This window comes from Salvelinus sp. IW2-2015, linkage group LG25, assembly GCF_002910315.2.
Source record: "Salvelinus sp. IW2-2015 linkage group LG25, ASM291031v2, whole genome shotgun sequence".
NCBI lineage: Eukaryota > Metazoa > Chordata > Actinopteri > Salmoniformes > Salmonidae > Salvelinus > Salvelinus sp. IW2-2015.
Window position 1 is genome coordinate 18,583,546 of NC_036865.1, and position 25,330 is coordinate 18,608,875.

The window sequence follows — 25,330 nt, forward strand, 5'->3', positions numbered from 1 at the left end:
TACAAAAAGTTCATTATAACATGTTGTCAGAGTAAGATGGATTTTTGCCTGTTGAATGCTCCAAATGAGGTGGAATACCTCTTAGCTCAAGGTGGAGACCATAACCCTTTATTCCAAGAATATTCTAGGAATATAACAATAACCTCCCTGGCTGGATTTATAAAGGTCCTTCAGTAAAATACATAAATTAAGATCATTATTATACTATTATTATTATCATAGATTATAATTATTATACTTCCAACATTAAGCCTACTGTACTGTAATGTGCCAGATAACAAATAAATAAAGAAGTAAACGTGTTAAACTTTATAAATTGTTGTTTGAGTCTAGACTGTGTATTCATGCAAAAAAAAGATTCACAACAGATTCCTAATTTGAGCTAATAAGAAACTTTAAACAGTTTGATTGACAGCATATTGGAAAGCAAAACATGTTATTTCCACAATTATTGCCAATTAGACCATTTGTTTTGCTAATTGCCAATAATGAAGGGAAACTGTGCTTGTCTCTATGTGTGAAACAAAGAAAAATAAACATTTTCCCTGCTCTTGGCATGTAGTTTAATAAACTCTGAGAACAACAAATGTTGCTGCTGAAATGCATCTGCTCTGACACTAACTGGAAAGTATGCAGCAGAGTTGTGCCCTTTCCCTTTTGTTTAATCAGGTCTCCTCTCAACCATGGGATGCAGTGATCCATTTTCATTTGTACGCATAATTACTTGTTGCACTTATTGACCAAAAGCAAAACATAGACAGCCTGAGTGATTCTGGCTGTGTTTACAGATTAGACAAACAATCTTGCAGGGTTTTGTTTTAATACTCAAACAAGGGATCCACAAGACACAGAGACATTTAGAATGTACAGTACATTGGCTGCATTTACATAGGCAGCCAAGTTCTGATCTTTTGCCCAATTAGATCTCATTAGTCAATAGACCAATTAGTGGAAAAGGTCAGAATTGGGCAGCCATTGCATAGTGAATATGGACACAATTGAGAATTCCGTACCATTATATTCAATGTCAAGGTGTTTCATATGTAATGTTGTAGCTTCACTCACCAACCTTTGGGAATTAATCTCAGTGCATTATTCCATAAGGAGGTCAAATAGATACAGAATAGCCCAATGGGCATATGGGAGTTACCATCCAACTCTGAACATATCCAACGAGAAATATTTGCTTTGCTGAGACCTTATATCCTCAAACGCTCAAATCCGCCGAACAGTAATTCCCTTTTTAAATCATGGAGTTCTATATTATGTTCTTCTTTGTGTTGACTAGGTGTAAAGACAAGCCTCAGGGCCCTCACTTATGTCACTAGATCTAACTGTGAAACTCAGTTACATTAACATTATAGCATATAATCATTCTCTGATGTTGCTTCTCCTGAGTATGCATTTTATGCCAAAACCGTATTTCTCTACAAAGCTTAATTTAGAATAATTTCCTCAAGTGGATGGAAAAATGTTAAACACAACTGAATTCTCGACAAGATGTGTTGCTGAGATGTGACCTGTAGGTCACAAGTTCTTGTTGTTGCCATAGTGTGATAACGTGTGAACCTAATCAAACTGACAGTATAAAGGACAAACCACATAATGATGTGTGAGTCCTAGTTGAAGTTCTATTGACAAACAGCTGTCAATCCCACACAGATAATTTGTCCCCCAAAAAGTCCATGAACCTCATAACGTCAAATTCCTGGTGCGACTAAGGTCGACGTTGTTTACAATACTGTTGCTATTGTTGGAGCTGAACTGAGGCTAAACTAGGAGGACCGTTTGCCCCAATCATAACCTTTACCCAGCTGGCGCACTAACATAGCCCCCTTCACTTTGTTATTTACATTATAGAATGTGACAGTTTTCATAAGAAAAGTACAAAGAACTGTCTGCTCGTTCTAACATCAAGGTTATCCTTGGGGACCAGACCAAGGCTTTTGCTGCCAGGCTTTCATACGCACCAAACAGTATGTATTGTATATGCCTAAATGGATTACTCAGATGCACAAAGGGGTTTGTTGATTTCTTCTATGGTAAGGACTGTTTCACTGTAATTTATGTTTTTACTTCTGGAACACTCTAGCATTGTGAAATCACTTCTATTGTCTGGTGAGTAGCATTGTGCTGTGTAGATAAAAATATGATAACCTATGTGATAATCTGCCTGCCTGTACCAAGACCCTATTGCCTACATCTGGGTGGGAGATCATTTGGCTCCAGCTCTCAGACCCAGGATATGATCCAATGACACAATGTTCATTGTTTGTACATTGCTGAATAAATCTGTAGAGAGTCACTAACTTCAGCAGCTGTTTGCTATATTTCTTGTATCTCTATAGATAGCGACGGGCTATCTGTTTGAATGCAAGTGTGTTTGAATGGCATATGGCCCGTTAATTTCAGAGTGAGTAAGAGACAGACCACTTCAATCATGTAGGTAAATATTACTCTTGTGTTCAGGTGTCTCTGCAATATTCACAGAGACCAAGCTGGAAATGAGGGACATTAAAATCAAATTATGACTCTTGCAAGGTTAGAAGATCGATCGGCAGCTTTCGGGCTGTGCTGGGTGCTGCTATTGATGAGCACACTGTTGTTAGGTAAAATGGTGAAAGCTTTGCAGTTATATGTAAGGATGATATGGGGCTATCAATCTTAGTTGCAGTATAGCAAAGGGGATCATTTGGAAGCTAATGACAGCAATTTACAGAAGAGGACAAGCGTAGAGATGGTAACCATGACAGATGTCATGCGTGAATAGTCATGTGATATGTGATAGAGCCATTACGTCGGAGCACTCACATTATGATTGCACATACAGAATATTGTGAAGAGCCTAAGTAATGGGGAATGAGTAACCATGGTGAACCATTCGAGTATATGTACTTGAGTTCGGACTCACTACTCTTATGTTGTTAAAATAATATTTTGTGAAACACAGAAAATATTAATGTCCCCCCCTTCTTCTCTCTGTATACAGGCTGTGGAAACCAACCTGGCATCAAAGGACAGCCACTGGGTTTATGCCAATGAGGTGAGACCAAAACCCGTACAGCATATTTATACATTTCATATGGATGAAAATCAATAATGCTCTCACTCTGTTCTCTTCCATATTTAGACTCATAAACAGTATTAAAGCTCTCACAACATGCCACTTCTCTTCTGTCTTTCTGAGGACGTTTATACAATATTGACCCAATCATTCTTGTTTATTGCGTGTTCACAGCACTTTGGAAGCCAAAGTCGGTTTTTACATGTTATTTGTTGATATGAGATTGGCCTAAATGGTCTTCCAAATGGACTTGAACATCACTAAATGCCAAGCACTTTGTGACTACTAAACACCGTGCTCTCTATCTGCCTGAGAGCAGCTGGGTACATTTACATTGATTCAGGCTGATTTGGAGATAAGGACCATAATCCATCTGATGTCCCAATGCTAATGGGAAAAAGCATGTTCCTACCATACCTGGATGTCTTTTTATTAGCATTTATGTACTTCCAAAGTACACTGTAAAATTTACTTAACCACGAAACCACAGTGAACTTACCCACACATACACATGAGCGCACACATGCACACACACACAAACACACACACTAGGACCATATGAAGATGAATGCTTTAGAATACAGTACCACAGGAGCTTGGTAGCACCTTAATTGGAGAGGAGGGGCTCGTTGTAATGGCTGGAGCAGAATGAGTAGAATATCATCAAATACATCAAACACATGGTTTCTAGGTGTTTGACGCCATTCCATTCGCTCCATTCCGGCCATTATTATGAGCCGTCCTCCTCTCAGCAGCCTCCTTTGTTATAAACATTGACAAGGTGCACAAACGGGCTGATCTTCATCATTATACGAATGACAAGTCCTTATCTCGCAACTCTGCTCCAACATCCTAATCATGATGCATGTATTGATCTTGCATTCATCTTGTGAATGTGATTTATTAATGTACCTCATAGTATCTTCCTGTTTAGGCTGCACACAACTCCTGTTAGTAAAATATAAAAAGTTAATCATTTATTTTGTGGCACGCAAACACATTCCTTTTTGCTTTCAGACAATTATGATAGAGTGTCACCACCAAGACATTAGCTGTAATAGCATCAGACTGCAGAATGTATGAGCTAATTGCATGTTAATTTCTCCATCACTTCCTTAATGATTGACACGATGTGGCATATTGTTGAGTTATCACTCCTCACTATATTAATGAATAGAACGGGCTGTACCTGAGTACTTTGAAATGACATCCCCTCTTTCTTTCTCGTTGAATGTCAAGCGTACACTACCGTTCAAAAGTTTGGGGTCACTTAGAAATGTGCTTGTTTTTTAAAGAAAAGCAATTTTTTTGTCCATTAAAATAACATCAAATTGATTAGAAATACAGTGTAGACATTGTTAATGTTGTAAATGACTATTGTAGCTGGAAACGGCTGATTTGTTATGGAATATCTACATAGGCGTACAGAGGCCCATTATCAGCAACCATCACTCCTGTGTTCCAATGGCAGGTTGCGTTAGCTAATCCAAGTTTATCATTTTAAAAGACTAATTGATCTTTAGAAAACCCTTTTGCAATTGTGTTAGCACAGCTGAAAACTGTTGTTCTGATTAAAGAAGGAATACAACTGGCCGCCTTTTTTAATGACTCCAATCTAAGTGTATGTTAACTTCCGACTTCAACTGTAGATATTCCATAAAAAATCAGCCGTTTTCAGTTATAACAGCCATTTACAACATTAACAATGCCTACACTGATCAATGTTATGCTATTTTAATGGACAAAAAATGTGCTTTTCTTTCAAAAACAAGGAAAAATCTAAGTGACCCCAAACTTTTGAACGGTAGTGTATATGATGCCGCTGTGATCACCTTGAGGAGGGAACGACAAAGGCAAACTATTTTTCAATAGGCCTTGTTCGATGCTGGCAATGTATTTTAACATGGAGTACACAACATGTTCAACTTGGAAGAGAAAAAAGGAGGTGGTGTAATACTGAATACTGTAATACTGACGTAAAACCTGTCAAAATACAGTGAGGGGATATTTACCCAAAAAATACCATATGATTTGATTGACCTTCTAATTAGAAGAGTGGGAGCTGAAATGGTCCACTTAATAAGCCTACTTACAGTTTACTCTCAATCACTATATACAGTGCATTCCGAAAGTATTCAGACTCCTTCACCTTTTCCACATTTTGTTACGTTACAGCCTTATTCTAAATTGGATTAAATCTTTTTCCCCCTCATCAATCTACACACAATACCCCATAATGACGAAGCAAAAACTGTTTTTTAGAAATGTTTGCATATGTATTACAAATAAAAAAAACGGAGAGACTTGTCCTGAAGCCACTTCGCATTGTCTTGGCTGTGTGTTTATGGTCATTGTCCTGTTGGAAGGTGATCTTTCGTCCCAGTCGGAGGTCCTGAGCACTCTGGAGCAGGTTTTCATCAAGGATCTCTCTGTACTTTGCACTGTTCATCTTTCCCCTAATCCTGATTAAAATATATGCCCCATGCCCCAGTATGATTACTACGTGTTGTGACTGGGCAGGGGCAACCATTTTAGCCAGGTAATCTCCAGGCCCTGTGTTCTACGCTTCTGTGTTCCACTGGTCCCTGTGAGGCATTTAAGCCAGACGGGCTGGCATCAGGAGAGGAGGGGGTGTCTCTGTAAGTTCTCTGCCCCCTGGGCCTCGGCGCTAACTAGGACATGGAGGCTGCGGCGAGGTCTCATGTCTCATTCATCAGCCACCACAACCAGCTATGATAATCTATTGTCACTGCTAACCAAAGTCAGTTCAGAATGAGTTCATATGAAGAGTTAAAGGCCAATGCAGCCATTTTTATATCAACATCAAACAGCTTCTGGGTAACGATTAAGTCCTTACTGTAAGGGGCGGCAGGTAGCCTGGCGGGTAGGAGCATTGGGCCAGAAACCAGCAGGTAGCCTGGCAGGTAGGAGCATTGGGCCAGAAACCGAAAGATTGCTGGATCAAATCCCCAAGCTGACAAGGTAAATATCTGTCATTCTGCCACTGAGCAAGGCAGTTAACCCGCTGTTCCCCGGGCGCCAATGACATTGATGTCGGTTAAGGCAGCCCACCGCACTGCTCTGTTCAGAGGGGTTGGGTTAAATGCAGAAGACACATTTCAGTTGACTGCATTTAGTTTGTCAGCTGACTAGGTATCCCCCTTTCCCTATTGGATTTAAATTAAAATGGGCTTTTTAGCAAAATACTATTTCTCAGGCAAGAATTTAGCTAGCACTGTCTGGGAGTATTCTGAGTGGGAAGGGGAAAACTGAAAACAAGCTGTTATTGACAGAGAGTTTTGGAACTCTTTGTTATTGGTCGAATCAATTTAACCACATGTCTATGTCACCATGGAAAGCCGAAACCCAAGCAAACCTGCTGATTAGAAGGTCCTGTGTAGATTGTATTTTCAACCAGCAACTATCAGGAAATAACACTTATACTTTTACAGTGTTAGTTTCATCAGCTGTTGTACAATATGATATAAAACACAGGAAAATAAAATTTGGACTGCACTGGGTCTTTAACTGGTGAGAAAGGCAATGATAGGAGAGCTGAAGTAGAGAATGGATGGAGAGGAGAGAGGGAGAAAGAGAAAGAAGAACATGTACTGAAAAGTTCTGAGAATTATAAAAAGAATGGTGCAGAGTAAAAGAGATGGTTTGTCACGTTATTCTTCAGCAATTGTTGATACCAAGTTTGGTCAATCTTCCACTTTCTTCACCACAGGACAGGATCAGTTACAAATCATTGATTGATGTATGTGGGAGGAAGTAACAAGGCATCCTTCTCTCTAAATCATCAGCCAAACCAGGGTGTGATGTTGGCACAGGGGAGGGTGGTTGACACTCTCTGGTGGTTCTGTCTGGATGGATGGATGACGCAGTCAAACAGGATTTGTTTTTTTTTTCACAAAAAAGAGAGGAGGTGACACCTGAGTCTGTGTGTGATGGATTAGAGTCACGCGGCGTGACAGCCAGAGTCAAGGAGGACAGGGATGATATGACTGATTGTCCGTGGTAACTGCCCGACAAATGTTGGGATGGAAACGGATAATGTTGACACTATCTGTGAAACAGCAGTGCGCATAGTAGAGAGAAACAAAACACATTCTACTATCCAAAGACAGGATTTTTTTATTTATTAGGGATGTGTATTTTACATTAACATAGTTAGACAAAAAACTGTAATAAATCATTGAGTCGGAAATAGACAAGCACTTTAGTTAACCATAGTAATGTATGCTCCCTCACATACTGTAATTATCCACTACTTTGGAGCTGCACTATATATGGTGATGAGAGAGATAGAGATAGAGAGAGAGAGAGAGAGAGAGAGAGAGAGAGAGAGAGAGAGAGAGAGGAGTGTGGCTATGGTTGAGGGTTCATCCTGGCTAGGTAAGAGTACATCCCAGAGTTCCCCTCCCAGTCCTTCCACTAGTCTCTGAGCTACTCAGCATACATGTCTAAAGCTGAAGAACAAAAAGCACCTTAACTCCTAATTAAATCTCCAGGGTGATTACCAGGATTTCTTTATTTATATATCTTGAAAGATTAATAACATGATTGAGCGGCGTATTGAGGATAATTTAGCTGTCAGCCAGGCTTGATTTGATTAATGTATTTAGATGATGTGTGTCATTGAAACTACCCTCTGTTGAATTTTGGGTTTCCTGTCTTGACTAGGTCAATTTACCTTAACTGGGTCATCTGAATTTTGCTATTGTTTTCCCCTCAAAGTGTATGTCCACACTGAATGCATAAACAGCTGATCTCTCACATTCATCCATTCTGCTATGTATTAGCTCTCTAATGACGGTTTTGACCTGTATTGAAATTGTATTACAGAGTAACACAATAGTGGATGTTCGTCACATTGTGTTAGAGTGGTGCCATACGAAATCAACAAACTCAAAGGGTAACCCACCAATGTTCTTTCCTTGCATACCCAAACTTCCTCCCACCCCATTAAAATACTAAGACCTTGCCATTTGAAGCTTAAAGCGGCGATCAGCAGTGGAAACAATAACAAAGCGTTTCCCCGCACTTGTTTCGGTAAAAAGCTGAGGGATGGGGCTGGAAAAATGTAACCGCTCATAAATTCATAGACAGAGCTATTGATGCAAGGACTGACCATCCATGATATAAAAATTAGAGTTGTAACCATGTTTTGAGGCTATATAGTGTGTGTTTACATTTACTTTGTTTACAAACCTTGTTTGCAAGCAGTTTTACAACAGTTGAACTGAGCTCATAAGCTTGTTTTACGCTAATATTTCTAAACAAAGTAAATGTAAACAAACAATAGTTTGGTTCTAATGGGGTACAACACTTGGACTAAGCTCATGAGGCATTTATAATTTATATTCTTCAATAATTAATGGGTACATATCATTAATAAGTTCAAAAATGGACAACTCTGAGTGCCCCTTTAATGATCCATGCTTTTATTTAAAACTCCTAATCTATGGTCATTTTTGTCTTGTTAGTAAAATGGCTTCATCAAGGTCACTGCAGTGTCAAGTGATGTCACAGAGGTAACCTGTGGTGGTGGTGGAACGTTCTGACAGGTCAGGACAGGAAGGACGACCCTGAACGTGAAGTCATACCGCCATGGATCCTGCGGCATATTCCACCCGATTAATGCAACACAGCACCTCGTGAATAGCCATTATTTACAGTTGACTGGCTGTCAAGAGGAATCTTAAACACTTAACCTTTCACGAGCCTCTACCCCGGGTCCGGGAGCACCCCCCACCCCCCCCACACACTAATTAGCATAGCTAGCATAGCTTCAKAAGTAGATAGTAGCATCTAAATATCATTAAATCACAAGTCCAAGACACCAGATGAAAGATACAGATCTTGTGAATAAAGCCACCATTTCAGATTTTTAAAATGTTTTACAGGGAAGACAAAATATGTAAATCTATTAGCTAAACACGTTAGCAAAATACACCACTATTCTAACTCCATCAGTTTCTTACTCCTTCAGGTGCTATCACCAATTCGGCTCAACTAAGATATTGATATCCACTAACCAAGAAAAAACCTCTTCAGATGACAGTCTGATAACATATTCATGGTATAGGATAGTTTTTGTTAGAAAAAAGTGCATATTTCAGGTAGAAATCACAGTTTACAATTGCACCCACCATCACAAATCGACTAGAATTACTAGATAGAGCAACGTGTATGACCTGTCTCTTATACACATCTAGATGTGTATAAGAGACAGCTATAACGTAATCACCGCCAAAATATATTAATTTTTTCACTAACCTTCTCAGAATTCTTCCGATGACACTCCTGTAACATCATTTTACAATATACATATACAGTTTGTTCGAAAAGGTGCATATTTAGCCATACAAAACCGTGGTTACACAATAAAAATACTAGGAAATCAAGCCTCAATATGTCTGACGTCATCTATCAGAGTGATCTAGTTTAATTGAAAGCTAATCATATACTTGACTAAAAAATACAGGGTTGACAGCAATCGAAAGACAAATTAGTTCTTAATGCAACCGCTGATTTACATTTTTAAAATTATCCTTACTTTTCAATACAGGGTTGGCCAAGTGAAGCTATACCAAACAAAATGGCGAAATATGCGTTTAAAATATTTCGACAGAAACACGATTTATCATATTAAATATTGCTTACTTTGAGCTGTTCTTCCATCAGATTCTTGGGCAATGTATCCTTTCTATGTTATAAACGTCTTTTGGTCGATAGATGTCCTCTGTCCTTCGAAATGTCCACCACCAACGACCGACACCCTAAAACGTGTCCAAACTTTCAGAGCGCACAACAAAGAAATTCCTCAAAATCGCACTAAACGGATATAAATTGATATAAAACGGCTCAAATTAACTACATTATGATGTTTTTAACAACTATAACGACTGAAAACATGACCGGAGAAATATTGCTGGTTAGAAAACGATTTGGAACGAGGCAGGTCCGATGGCCTTGACGCTTCAGGCGCACGTTGAGAAAGGGAGGTCTCTGTACATTTTGGTCTTTTGTAATGGCTGTGAACGTCCCATCGATTTCATTGAAAACGTGATGACGTACAGACACCCAGAGGAAGACGTAGGCAGTGTCGGTTTCTTCATAGCATTCACTGTCGCCTTATAAACAGACCCCAGATCAGAGGTAAAAATTTCTGAAATCTGAACCCTGTCATGAAAAGTGCTGTAGAAATTGTTCTGTACCACTCAGAGACAAAATTCCAACTTCTATAGAAACTAGAAGGTGTTTTCTATCCAATAATAACAATAATATGCATATTGTACGATCAAGAATTTAGCACGAGGCAGTTTAATTTGGAGACACAAATATGCTAATGCGGAACAGCACCCCCTATAGTTGCAAGAAGACTCATAGTGTAGTGTGTTTGTGCTGTATAAAAATACATGTACATCTTTCTAAAAGCAGTAAAGTACACACCTAGTAAATTATTGATGAGGTTGTATGCTTGTTGCATAACAGTTATGCATTTCTCGAAGGAATGAATGAGCTTGGATGGTGAGATAGAAAGAACAAAAGGCCAAGGAGAGTGAGATAAATCGACACAAAGTTCAAAATAAAAAAGGGAGAAAGAGAGACAGCTAACGGGAAACAGAGGCTTGGAGATAGAATGTCTGAGAGAGAAAAATTTGACTTGGACAGATCGAGAGAGAGAGAGAGAGAGAGAGACGGAGAAGCACAAATACGTTTGAACTGTCAGTTGCATCATTAGTGTGGTGTTTGACCCCAGTGCTGGTTGAGTGGCACATCATTGACTGCTGTCCTGCTCTGGCTCTCATTACTATTGATCTGACCCTTCATAGGTCATCCCCTGTCTGGCCCTGTACTCATTCCTCTCACCCATAACTGTATCACCCCCGTCTCACCCCTGTCTGCATACACGACTTGGGAGTTTCCTTCATACCCACAGCTGTTTGGTGTATGCTTTGGGATTCTAAGAAATTTAAGGACTGTTGTTGTTTATTTGTCAATTGATCAAAGCAGTGGTTCCCAAACTTTTTATAGTCCCGTACCTCTTCAAACATTCAACCTCCAGCTGCGTACCCCCTKTAGCACCAGGGTCAYCGCACTCTCAAATGTTGTTTTTTGCCATCATTGTAAGCCTGCCACACACACACACAATACATTTATTAAACATAAGAATGAGTGTGAGTTTTTGTCACAACCCGGCTCGTGGGAAGTGATAAAGAGCTCTTATAGGACGACGGCACAAATAATAATATAATAATAATCAATAATTTTGCGCTTTATTTAATCATCTTAGATATAAAACTTTATTTGTTAATTGAAAATTGTGAATAACTCACCACAGGTTAATGAGAAGGGTGTGCTTGAAAGGATGCACATAACTCTGCAATGTTGGGTTGTATTGGAGAGAGTCTTAGTCTTAAATCATTCCCACACACAGTCTGTGCCTGTATTTAGTTTACATGCTAGTGAGTGCTGAGAATCCACTCTCACATAGGTACATGGTTGCAAAGAGCATCAGTTTCTTAACAGCGTGATTTTTCCAAGGCAGGATACTCTGAGCGCAGCCCAATCCAGAAATCTGGCAGTGGCTTCTGATTAAATTCCATTTTCACAGAACCGCTTGTTGCAATTTCGAGGCAGGGCATGAAAGGGATAACAAATCCAGTTGTTTGTGTCATCCGTTTCCGGAAAGTACCTGCGTAATTGTGCACCCAACTCACTCAGGTGCTTCGCTATATCACATTTGACATTGTTCGTAAGCTTTAGTTCATTTGCACACAAAAAAATCATACAATGATGGAAAGACCTGTGTTTTGTCCTTGTTAATGCAGACAGAGAAGAGCTCTAACTTTTCTTAATCATAGCCTCAATTTGATCCCGCTCATTGAATATAGTTGCAGAGAGTCCCTGTAATCCTAGATTCAGATCATTCAGACAAGAAAAAACATCACCCAGGCAGGCCAGTCGTGTGAGAAACTCGTCATTATGCAAACTGTCAGACAAGTGAAAATCATGGTCAGTAAAGAAAACTTTAAGCTTGTCTCTCAAAAAAAAAAAACGTGTCAATACTTTGCCCCTTGATAACCAGCGCACTTCTGTATGTTGTAAAAGCGTTACATGGTCGCGGCCCATATCATTGCATAGTGCAGAAAATACACGAGAGTTCAGGGGCCTTGTTTTAACGAAGTTAACCATTTTCACTGTAGTGTCCAAAATGTCTTTCAAGCTGTCAGTTATTCCTTTGGCAGCAAGAGCCTCTCGGTGGATGCTGCAGTGTACCCAAGTGGTGTCAGGAGCAACTGCTTGCACGCGCGTTACCACTCCACTGTCTCCCTGCTCCATCAGTACAGCTACCAACACATCTTGACCACCAAAGTCCATTTGATGTCACAAAGCTGTCCAGTACATAAAAAATATCCTCTCCTGTTGTCCTGGTTTCCAGTGGTTTGCAGAAGAGGATGTTTTCCTTAATTGACCCCCCATAGTAGTATGGGGCTTGCCTGTCCTAGCCACTCGGTAGCTCACCATATAAGACGCTTCTAGCCCCTTCTTATTAATGGTATCTGTTGCTTTTATACATGTCTTACTACTCGGAAGTCGTCTTAATTCTCGCTACAAAAACCCCCGTGTCTTATTTTTCAAGAGTGAAGGTTTCATCGAGTTGTGAGGTAGTACTTTTGAAAGGCACTACTCCCAATATAAGTGAACCCCAAATCAATGTAGTTCTCATCATATTTGCACCTCTTCGATGGTCCAATGTCCCTGTCTGTTGTCTGGTGCTTTCCCGGGTAAGGGGCCAGTAGCTCTTCGGCTGCATCAGATTCACAACTGTCAGTGTCCGTGCTAGCTGGGCTAACAACAAATGTAGAATTACTGATGCTAGCATTGGATGTGCTCGTGGAAGCAGAACAACTTGTGTCGTCGACAGGTGCAGGTGTAGTACTGCTGGTAGTAGCAGTACTACCAGTAGAGCTGGTATGTGTCTCCATGGACGCGGGCCTTACTTTTTTTAAACCAATTTTCAAGCAAACGGAATGAGCAGCAGCTACGTTTGGCTACATGCGGACCGTTAGTAGAATTCCCGCGAGAGAGTAAAGGTTAATGTGATTGGATGTTAATTATTTGACTAGGCTACCTGTATTTGACATTGTGTTGTTATTTCGCTGAACACTAGATTATTTTATTTTATTTTTGGCAGTGAAACGAGGCTACCCAAATGTATAGCCCCATTGGAAAATATCAATGGACTGTTTGAAAATGTGAATCACATTTTTATTTGGCACCCCCCTGACAGCATTTTACCCCAGTTTGGGAATACCTGGATCAGAGGAACAGAGAGATATCAGACAGTGATGATCCCAATCCATATTCAGCTGAAAACTAATTGAAAACCTGACATTGGAAAGAGTGTTTATTGCTTGCATTTATTGATTGGGCTATTGATTAATCCTACTAATACTCAACTGTTACACGAACTGGTAACAAGATTCACTTTTTAATCAATACCTACACTATGGTTACCATGTACCTACACTATGGTTACCATGTACCTACACTATGGTTACCATGTACCTACACTATGGTTACCATGTACCTACACTATGGTTACCATGTACCTACACTATGGTTACCATGTACCTACACTATGGTTACCATGTACCTACACTATGGTTACCATGTACATACACTATGATTACCATGTACCTACACTATGGTTACCATGTACCTACACTATGGTTACCATGTACCTAGTCCTATAATGAATGTGTGAATACGCCGTTTTGGACCAGTTCCTACAGAGTGTGAACATTTTAGTAAATTATTAGATTTTCTTTCATGGTTTTGACCATGAACCCTCCCACCCCATCCTCTCTTCTTTGCCGCAGGAGGTGAGTGACACAGAAATCATGGAGCTGGTCCACAGTTCGTTGGGCCGGATGACCGTCATACGGCAGATCTTCCCTCTGTGGAGAGACACCAACATCCGGTGCATGAGGAACAACCACCGCATCTCCTCCCTGCTCTGTGACCCCCAGGAGGGCTACCTGCAGTCCCTGGAGGTCAGTGTGACTGAGATTACTTTATTAATGACCGTCAGCCACACCATATATCCACACCATCAGTGAACTCCACAGAGTACTTTGTCATTCACCCAACATCACCCCACGTACTGACGAAACATGACCATGACCAAAACAATACTGAAGGGCGACGAGAGCGAGTTGCCCGTCAGCGCCATCACAACATTGAACGTTGTCATCATTCTAACACGGTGTCATTTCCTTCAATGTTAAACCCTCAGTCTGTCACCATCACTAGATTACACAGGGCTGCACAGCCACACAGATTTCCAACATTAGAAATGTCTTAGAAATGTTCTCTGTATTCCATCTAGTGTGCAGTGACCGTGACTTACTATGCAGGCTCCATAGCTAGTGTAGAACACTGTTTAGGACAGATGGTCACCCCCCACACCAAAAAAAACATGGTTCTCAGTTGCATTTCCTAGGAGAACTGAAGACCAAAGTATTTGTCAGAGAAGAAATGCACGGGTGTCAAATCATTATTATGTAAAGTACACCAGACTTGCTTTCTTAGGATTCATCAAGTGGTGCATTAAACCATCATAAAGCTTCAATGATAACAAATCCTTTAGGTATGGTAAGCGTGTTTATGCTTGAGCAGCCTTCGTTTCAGAGCCAGAGGGGACAAATATAGATTGCAATTTCAATTGAATTAGCTATATTGTAACTTTTTACAATTGTGACCATTTTGTGAACTTTATTTGCCACTGTCACATTCATTTGAACTCAGAAGGTGTGTTTGTTCTATACCCAATATGATCATTTGGATTGAATGTCCCATTAAATCCTCTGTAATGAGGACAAGAGTACTACATTTATTGACCTGATGACAGGTTGAACAATGATAGAGGAGCAGAGTTCAAATCAAATCAAAGTTTATTTGTCACGTGCGCCGAATACAATGGAACAGTGAAATGCTTACTTACAGGCTCTAACCAACAGTGCAATTTCGAAGTAAAAAAAAAAGATATTAGGTGAACAATAGATAAACAAAAGTAAAAAAGACAGTGAAAAATAACAGTAGCGAGGCTATATACGTTAGCAAGGCCATAACAGTAGCGAGGCTATATACAGGCACCGGTTAGTCGGGCTGATTGAATATGTACATGTCGGTATGGTTAAAGTGACTATGCATATATGATAAACAGAGAGTAGCATTAGCGTAAAAGAGTGGTCGACAGGTGGTGAGTGGCAGGACACTATGCAGATAGTCCGGGTAGCCAATGTGTGGGGGCACCGGTTGGTCGGGCTAATTGAGGTAGTATGTACATGAATGTCTAGTTGAAGTGACTATGCATATATGATAAACAGAGAGTAGCAGCAGCCTAAAAGAGGGATTGGGGGGGCTGGGGACACAATGCAAATAGTCCGGGTAGCCATTTGAAAACCTGTTCAGGAGTCTTGTGGATTGGGGGTAAAAGCTGTTGAGAAGCGTTTTGGTCCTAGATTTGGCGCTCCGGTACCGCTTGCCATGCAGTAGTAGAGAGAACAGTCTGTGACTGGGGTGCCTGAGGAATGGTGGCATTCAGCAAATATCTCTCATGTTGTTACTGGTGTACCCTGCCATTCATACATGCCATTGTTGGTGTCCCTCATAATGAAAGCATGCTGTGGATTCAGGCATCCATTGCGCCTATTTGTATACCAACTGAAAATTCCAGGGAATGTGTTTGGGCTCGTCTTTGTCCAGTGTTCCTTCAATAAATCACAATCACAATTTCCTACAGACAAGTTAGAAAAGCTGGACCACAAATGCTCTGTGGCATTTCAACAGACATGTATTTTTCTATCATAAAATAACTTGAGGTGGTCTTTCATATCTCTTGTCTGTAACATAAAAGCTGTTGTTGCAGTGTCAGGCCGAGTGTGTTCTGCTCCCCAGGTGGATAGCACCATGGGTCTGTCTCTCCCTTTCATTCTGTGGCCATGCTGGGAAAAGTGTATATTCCCTACTGAGAACTTAATTTCCCCAAAACCTCACAGGTGCAGTGGCAGAGAGGAGCCACTTTTATGTTGGTCTTGTTAACCTTTACACGGTTCAACAAGTACTTTTGAGTATCTCGTTTTGGGAGTTTTTCCCTGCAAGGTCTCAAACTAGGATAATAGTTATAACTAGGATAATAGTAGCCACTGCTGATTCTGCTCAACACCTTTCATAGAATATATTTTGATGTGTTGTTTCTCCCCAGGTCTCCAGCTTGTACCTGTATGACAGTGTGCTGATGTTGGCCAACGCCTTCTACAGTAAGCTGGAGGACAGGAAGTGGCATAGCATGGCCAGTCTGAACTGCATGAGGAAGTCCACCAAGCCTTGGAATGGAGGCTGGTCTATGCTGGACACCATCCAGAAGGTAGGGCACCACACGACATTGCAGACTAAGTCATATTACATAGAAATGGATCTAAGCTCTTTGAAAACAGATATACAAGGAGAATGATTCCGTCTTTTGTGTTTATCCAAATTAATAAAATATTGGAACAAAATGTACTTGATTACATCAATTTAGAGGCTGTGATTTAACACTTCATAAAATTAATAATTTATAAATGAACAAAAGTGTTTTCATGAAAATGTAAAAAAGTGAACCACTTATTGTAATAATACTGGTTCTCTTTTGAAGTCATGATGACTAATCACAATTTCACTCAACCACTCACTTCCAATTTAGTCATTTAGCAGACGCTCTTATCCAGAGCGACTTACAGTAGTGAGGACATTCATTTGTTTGTACCTTTATGTACTGGTCCCCCATGGGAATTGAACCCACCACCCTGGCACCCAAGCACCATCAAATCAAATCAAATGTTATTTGTCACATGCACCTAATAGAACAGGTGTAGACCTTACTGTGAAATGCTTACTTAAAGCCCTTAACCAACACTGCAGTTTTAAGAAAAATAAAAGTTTAGAAAAATATTTACTGAATAAACTAAAGTAAAAAATAAAATAGCAACAATAAAATAACAATAATTAAGTTATATACTGGGAGTACCGGTACAGAGTCAATGTGCGGGGGTACAGGCTAGTTGAGGTAATTGAGGTAATATGTACATGTAGGTAGGGGTAAAGTGACTATGCATAGATGGTAAACAGTGAGTAGCAGCATCGTAAAAAAAAGGGCAGGGGGGTGGTCAATACAAATAGTCCAGGTAGCCATTTGATTAATTAGCTGTTCAGAAGTCTTATGGCTTGGGCATAGAAGCTGTTAAGAAGCATTTTGTTCCTAGACTTGGCACTCCGGTTCCGCTTGCTGTGCGGTAGCAGAGAGAACAGTCTATGACTAGGGTGGCTGGAGTCTTTCGCAATTTTTAGGGACTTCCTCTGACAACGCCTGGTATAGAGGTCCTGGATGGCAGGAAGCTTGGCCCCAGTGATGTACTGGGCCGTTCGCACTACCTCTGTAGTGCCTTGCGGTCGGAGGTCGAGCAGTTGCCATACCAGGCGGTGATGCAAACAGTCAGGATGCTCTCGATGGTGCAGCTGTATAACCTTTTGAGGATCTGAGGACACATGCCAAATATTTTCAGTCTCCTGAGGGGGAATAGGCTTTGTCATGCCCTCTTCACGACTGTCTTGGTGTGTTTGGACCATTCTAGTTTGTTGTTGATGTGGACACCAAGGAACTGGAAGCTCTCAATCTGCTCCACTACAGCCCTGTCGATGAGAATGGGGGCGTGCTCGGCCCTCCTTGTCATATAGTCCTCGATCATCTTTACCAACTGAGCCATTTGCACTTACTTTGCACATCATCAAACGCACGTCATTTTGCACCCCTTTTATTACAGGAGATGTCCTTATCAGCACATGTTCTTATCATTGACTTACAATCAGGTTCTTAATGTTATGTATGGGGATTGAGCTGGTAACCTTGGTCCAGCTAGTAGTAGCTATATTATAGGCCGTTCAGTATGAGTGTATAAAGTATCCTGGCCAAACCACCTCATTTGGATGGTTCTTGATCCACTGGTACTAATGCATAGGTTATGTTGTCGTGTACTTCACAGAAATGTTCAGCAATCAACTTAGATGATTGCTGAACATGTTATAGACCACTCAAAGCATATTAAAACATTGAACTTTCCTAGGTTCCTGCCTTCTAGGGAGGCATTGCTTGCTCTATGGGATTTTAGGCTGGATATCTGTAAAGCACTTTGTGACAATTTCTGATGCAAAAAGGGCTTTATAAAATACAGTACATTTGATTTTTGATTGATTGATTAGAGACCACTTAAAATATCCTTGTTATTATGCTGTTGCCATAGAGACGGATCACCGGGCTCACAGGAATGATGGACTTCCGTGCAGGAGGTTCCAACTCCCACGTCCAGTTTGAGATCCTGGGGACCAGCTACAGTGAGACGTTTGGTAAAGATGTCAAACGGGTGAGTCAATATTGAACAACGCAAATGGACATCCTGTTTCACTCGCAGTTTGTTTGTCATATTGATACGTTTTGTTTCGGGTCATGAAAGAAAATACGCAATCAAACTCTGTATTGGGCCGTGTCTGCTTTCAGTGGGGTTCCATAACATACCTGTCAGCACATACAGTGCCTTCAGAAAGTTTTCACACCGCTTGACTTTTTACACATTTTGTTGTGTTATAGCCGGAATTAAAAATGTATTAAATTAAGATTGTTGGTCACTGGCATATACACAATACACCATAATGGCAAAGTGGAATTATGTTTTTCAAATGAATTATAAATGAAAAGTTGAAATGTCTTGAGTCAATAAGTATTCAACCCCTTAGTTATGGCAAGCCTAAATAAGTTCAGGAGTAAAAATTGCTTAACAAGTCACATAATAAGTTGCATGGACTCACTCTGTGTGCAATAATATTGTTTAACATGATTTTTGAATGACTACCTCATCTATGTACCCCACCCATACAATTACCTGTAAGGTCCCTCAGTCGAGCAGTGAATTTCAAACACAGATTCCAAGAAGACAGTGAATGTTCCTGAGTTACAGTTTTGACTTAAATCTGCTATAAAATCTATGGAAAGACCTGAAAATGACTGTCAAGCAATGATCAACAACCAATTTGACAGAGCTTGAATAATTTAGAAAAGAATAATGGGCAACATCCAGGTGAGACTTACCCAGAAAGACTCACAGCTGTAATCACTACCAACGGTGCTTCTACAAAGTATTGACTCAGGGTTGTGAGTACTTATGTAAATGAGATATTTCATTTTCAGTAGAATTTTGAATTCAGCCTGATGTGGAAGTGTGGAAGAAGACAAGGGGTATGAATGTAGTTGTCAAGTGTCAGGAGGAAGAGTGCCCTCTACTGGAGATCTCTATCAGGCAATAGAGTGGAGCTGAGACCAAGACAACTATACCAGCTTAAAGAGATACATACTATGTTCTGCAGATACAGTGGAGTACAGTGGTTCAGTAGCTATCACAGACTTACTTCTGATACTCATTAGTGGGTCAGTATCTCAATTGGAAGAGCCACAAGAGGAAATTAACAACATTAATTTGGAGACCAAACATCAAGGAATGTATTTTGGTGTGTGTGTGTGTGCGTGTGCGTGTGTGTGTGTGTGTGTGTGTGTGTGGGGAGCTCTTTCTGAATATATTTTTCAATCCCATGGTTACCTTTGTGTCTCTTAACTGGGATTAAACGATGGGACGGTGTGCGAAAACGAACTAACCCTAACCAGAAAATTGTATGCTTTGTTTGTGTGTACTGTGAGAGTTGTTTGCTGTTGGTTCAGTCACAAAATTACTGCAGAATAAAGAGGAAATTAGTTTACTGGCAATCTATGTGGAGCAGGGAGAGACTGGGCGCTGTAATGAAGATTTAATCACTAGACTACCTAACTGGAGTTATGAAGCCAATTCATCATAATATGGCCATTAGCAAATGCGGAAATCACACACACTCACGCTCACGCTCACGCTCACGCTCACACACACAGTATAGGTAAAAAATATATATGTATATTTCTATTTTATGCACTTTGAGATTATTCTGTATAATGAAATGCGCTTTGCAAATGTAATCAATTATTATTATTATTGTAACATGCATACTACACACAAGGTCAGATGAGGACACTACCTGTGCTGAAAAACAGGTGCAGACACATAAGAGACAGCATGCAGAGAACACACAAACACTGGAACACTGGTTTCTTGAAATCATTAGAGGCAGGGCACGGGTGGGTCAGCTAATGGCATGCCAGATGCATTCAGTGTTGTTGTTCATTATCAGTATTCCTGTCTGCCTTCCTCTAGCAGCATGACCATTTACTGGGGACAATAGACACAAACACAAGTAGCTCTCCACTTTCCCCTTTAATGGCCTGTTCATATGTTCCTGGGGCCTCATTTGTCAATCATGCGTAGGCAATAATTTGTGCGTAAAACATGCGTGGGATAATTTCCATGCAAAGTGTGAGATTTATGAATATGAACGTTTGCTTGAGAGTGTGCGTAAATGCATGCACAGCCATGACCATACGCACGCACAGTGCAAAGTGGTGGAATAAGGGAATGGCCTGTCAAGCGTAGGATGGGGTAAATACAGTGGATTCGGAAAGTATTCAGACCCCTTGCCTTTTTCCAAATGTTGTTTCGTTACTGTCTTATTCTAAAATGGATCAAATACAATAACCCATAATGACAAAGTGAAAACAAGTTTTTAGAAATGTTTGCAAATAAAAAATTAAAAAACAGAAATACCTTATTTACGTAAGTATTCAGTCCCTTTGCTATGAGACTCGAAATTTAACTTAGGTGTATCCTGTTTCCATTGACCATCCGTGAGATGTTTCTACAACTTGATTGGGGTCCACCTGTAGTAAATCCAATTGATTGGACATGATATAGAAAGACACACGGACTTGAACCCGATCAAACAAAATAGCTGAAAATAGCTGTGCAGCGACACCCATCCAACCTGACAGAGCTTGAGAGGATCTGCAGAGAAGAATGGGAGAAACTCCCAACATACAGGTGTGCCAAGCTTGTAGCATCATACCCAAGAAGACTCGAGGCTGTAATCGCTGCCAAAGGTGCTTCAACAAAGTACTGCGTAAAGGGTCTGAATACTTATGTAAATGTGATATTTCAGTTTTGTATTTTTAATACATTTGCAAAAATGTCTAAAAAACTGTTTTTGCTTTGTTATTATGTGGTATTGTGTGTAGATTTATGAGGGGAAAAAAACAATTTAATACATTTTAGAATAAGGCTGTAACATAACAAAATGTGGAAAAAGTCTGAATACTTTTCAAATGCACTGTATATATTGAAAATGCCTGAAATTGTAGAGTAATAATTAAATAATATTTCATTGTATTTCCATTGTGAATTCATGCAACATACCTTGACAGTCATATCATTTGACCACATCAGTGTATTTCTTACAATAATAATCCATATAAAGTACAGTATTTGTTCAATTAGAGGCACATGTGAAAGTGAAACCACTATAAAAGCCAGAGATAATGGGAAATCGAATGAGAGCCTGATCTTGCTCTGTTGGAAGATTTGGCACACTCTGCATTTCACAGAGAGAGGGTTTTTAGAGACAGGTGAGACTTTTTTTGCAGAAAGTATAGATTGGCTCATCAGATATCGTTTCCCAAAACCAATCTTATAGGATTTTTGCGAGGGTTTAAGACCTACTTTAAAAAGGCAAACACATGCTATTCCGGTGCACATCTAAGTGATCTCCACCCTCAGGTTTTTTGCAACGGGCACTTTTTAGCGGGAGTTTGCCGATCGGCATCTCACAGCCCTCGATTAGCCAATGTTTTGGATGCAATCATCAGCAAAAGGAACTGTAAATGACAATTTCCATACACCATCGCACAACAGGTTGAAGAGGAGTTTCTTTGCCATCCATGGGTTCCCAAATATGAACGGAGCAATAGACGACACCAACATCACCATAAGAGCACCATTCCAAAACGAGTTCAACAGAACAGGCCACTCTTAATGTGCAGGAGATAGGTTATGTGATGCGCAAAAGATTGCAAATGACGCTGTTGAATGTGTGTGTGGCCAGGTGGTACGCACGATTCGTTCATTCTGCAGAACAGCAAAATCTGCCTTTTTTTGTTTGCGACTTTGTATTTCATCGTATGTAGTTGTATATTCCCCACGTGGTTTAAAGGGAGGATTTATACCATAAATGATTAATTAGGGGTGTTTTGAAATGCAAATAGCCAAGGTCGCGCACAGAGCACCAAGGCTGAGAGCAATAGGTATTTATCAATGGTTATCTCTTACTGGTGTGGGTGTGACGCTCACAGGAATGTTTGATACAAAATTCTAAATTCCATTCACAAGTAGTATTTTAAAATAGTTTCTACACAATATTGGTAAAGAGGCCCCTGGTGGTGAGTGTGGGATTGATTCAGATTTCTCACGTCGGACATCACAAACAACATAGTCTCACTTTGGAAAATTATCTTTTGAAATAATGTCGAGTAGGATCTAAGGACATTATCATGTTACTTTTCTGGTCCTCTCGGTTACCTCTCCTACATCATCATTTATCTGCATTCAATCCATTGTTTCAATGACCTGATGCCTCTCAGTTGAAGCGACTATTGGGGTCTGAACCAAATGAAGAGTGAAATACTATTTCCTATTTGCTATATGTACACTTAGTTTCCTCTAGCTATTGCTCAGTGCTGCTAAGCGATGTATGTTGTGGGTCTAGTTTCTAATTTCAACTTGTATTCAGTCAGCAGATTTAGTTAATGAGTTCCTACTCATGTTTCTCATTTAAAAAGCTATTCATTTGTCTGTTATTCCTCCTGAATACATATCGTACACAGATAGAAATAGACAGGAAGAAAAACAGATGAAAAGAGAGAGTGAGTGTAAGAGAAAGAAGTCCCTTAGGTAACATAGGACTTCCATCCTAGCCATATGCCATGACCCTCATTGGCTCTTCTCTGAGCGATGTAATCTTCGCAGGGAAGTCGAGAGGTAATCTCTCTTTACCACCCTCTCTTTCTCTCTCTCGCATTCCTTCCCTCTCTTATTCTCTATTACCATCTAACGCAGAGATAGCGTAGTGGAGGCTCGTGGGAGGCTAGAATGACAGACAGGCGCCACATCTGCCTGTCTCTGCTTTGGAGCTCTTTAAACTGTAATTTTCAATGCTAAGATTGTTTATCATATATTCCAGGGGGGGTGGGGTAAAGCTTCAGACCCCGCCCCATCGTTTTATCCCAGTTAAGGGACACACAGGTAACCATGGGACTAAAAAGATTCACTAAGACCTCTCTACGCACACACACACTGCATGGCAGACTACGAGGGAGTAAGAATTTTGTGGTAAATTAGGATCTTGGTGGTGTGATGGGGATGTCGATATGTAAACATCAGGCTTTTGGTGCTGATGGTGGAAATAGCTCAAACAAGGCAAACTGTTTTAATGAGGCCTTTTGGAGGGGACTGTGAAAATGAACAGTATATTCCCTTGCAAACTTGGAACTGATGCTGAAGATCATTATGTAGTTTTGAGTGTAAGGTGTTTTGACATCCTTTGCATAGTTCAGTGTTGTGGAGTTCTGTTATGGATAGTTATAAACTAGATAAGCCTGCAGTTACCATATCAGTGTCAATAGCTGTCATAAACTATAGTCGTCACAGCAACATTTCCTTTCCAAGAAGAAGAACATTACAAAATCGTTAGTAATTTATTCATTTGTGTTTCTCTACTTTTCTTAATTCAAAAGGCAATCGCATATCTGAGTAACCTTCGTTGCAGGTGCATGGTAACAGTTGAATAAGATGAGAAAAAATAAGAAACCCGCACACTACTCTTGCTAGTATCACTGCTCTTCATTAATCTTTACGTATCGGCCTCAAGGCCTTCGTCAGAGCTTCTCTTGAAATATAATCCTATATGGAGAAAAAATCATGCTAGATCAAAGTTAGTCATTTTGTGTTGATCTCTGCACTAAGACACATGCGGGCATGCAAGTGCACTCAATGTATTGTAAAGTGTTACAAATAAACAAATCTATTGAAAAAGGTTTTAGACATTACAGTACATCTTGTAGCGTTCTTATCTCCTTTATGTGTTATCTGCATGTCACAAAGGACATGGTTGTGTTCTTTTGTATGACCTTTGTATGCGGAGCTTTGTGTAGTAGAAGTCTTTAGTAAAGGGCCTGGAGAGAGTTCTCTGTGGTCCCCAGAGGACCTGCCCACTCATGGGGAAAATAGCCCCATGTGAAGCAGGGAGAAAGCAGTGACATTTAACACTCACACACACACACGAGGACCATATGAATACAGATATGTTAGACTAGATTGTTATTCATGAAAATACGAATGACATTCCTAATGAAAACATGGTAGCTTGATACAACACCCCTTCCCACTCTCTCACACACCCAAAAAACATGCCCAGTCTTATTTAATTTCATTAGAAGGGTGTACATTGATATGTGTTTATGTTATAGAACAAACATTGTACTGTAATGGAGTTTAATAGACAATCTAATATTGATAGCAGCGTCCCAGCCACACACCAGATGAATTACCTATATGAGCTCAGCAAGATGAATACCATGTCTTTGAAAGTCAGAGAAGGATGCAGACTTTCTTTTTACAGTTATAAAATATAAAGTATGAGTATGATTGTCCCCGGTTCTGAAGCGTAATCTGAAGGTCTGAGGCTGATCCATTAGAATGTAGATTTGAAGGATAAAGAAACATACTCAGATAAAGTAACATAAAATCATCACTATCCCTTTGTTTGTATTTTCTATTTGGACATAGCGTTTGTACAGTCACAGAGTGTGTTCTGTCCTGAATGTATTGACATTGATTTAAATATGTTTGTGGTTTATGTTTAGGCTTACATTGTCGGTAATGACAGACAAATGCTTCCTCACAGAGTCCACATTACTGACATTGATCCTGATTTGTAAACTGCACAGTAGGCGTGTATAAACAAATGTGTTTACCCAAAGTATACTTTGATTGTAACAGTCTCACCATGCTTTGCATAAGCACTGATGCATACAGTTGAAGTCGGAAGTTTACATACACCTTAGCCAAATACATTTGAACTTAGTTTTTCAAAATTCCTGACATTTAATCCAAGTAAAAATTCCCTGTCTTAGGTCAGTTAGGATCACCACTTTATTGTAAGAATGTGAAATGTCAGAATAATAGTAGAGAG

The 25,330-nt window shown here is 40.0% G+C and overlaps 1 protein-coding gene across 2 annotated transcripts in view; it reads left to right on the forward strand.

Moving 5' to 3' along the window:
• Positions 1-25,330, forward strand: part of LOC111952067 (glutamate receptor ionotropic, delta-1) — a 392,217-nt gene that overhangs the window by 325,483 nt on the left and 41,404 nt on the right. For both annotated transcript variants that reach the window (XM_070434970.1, XM_023970525.2), the window contains exons 5-8: positions 2,990-3,043; positions 13,960-14,133; positions 16,347-16,508; positions 18,421-18,540. In XM_070434970.1, the coding sequence (XP_070291071.1) occupies positions 2,990-3,043; positions 13,960-14,133; positions 16,347-16,508; positions 18,421-18,540 (510 nt within the window). The remainder of the gene's footprint in view (positions 1-2,989; positions 3,044-13,959; positions 14,134-16,346; positions 16,509-18,420; positions 18,541-25,330) is intronic.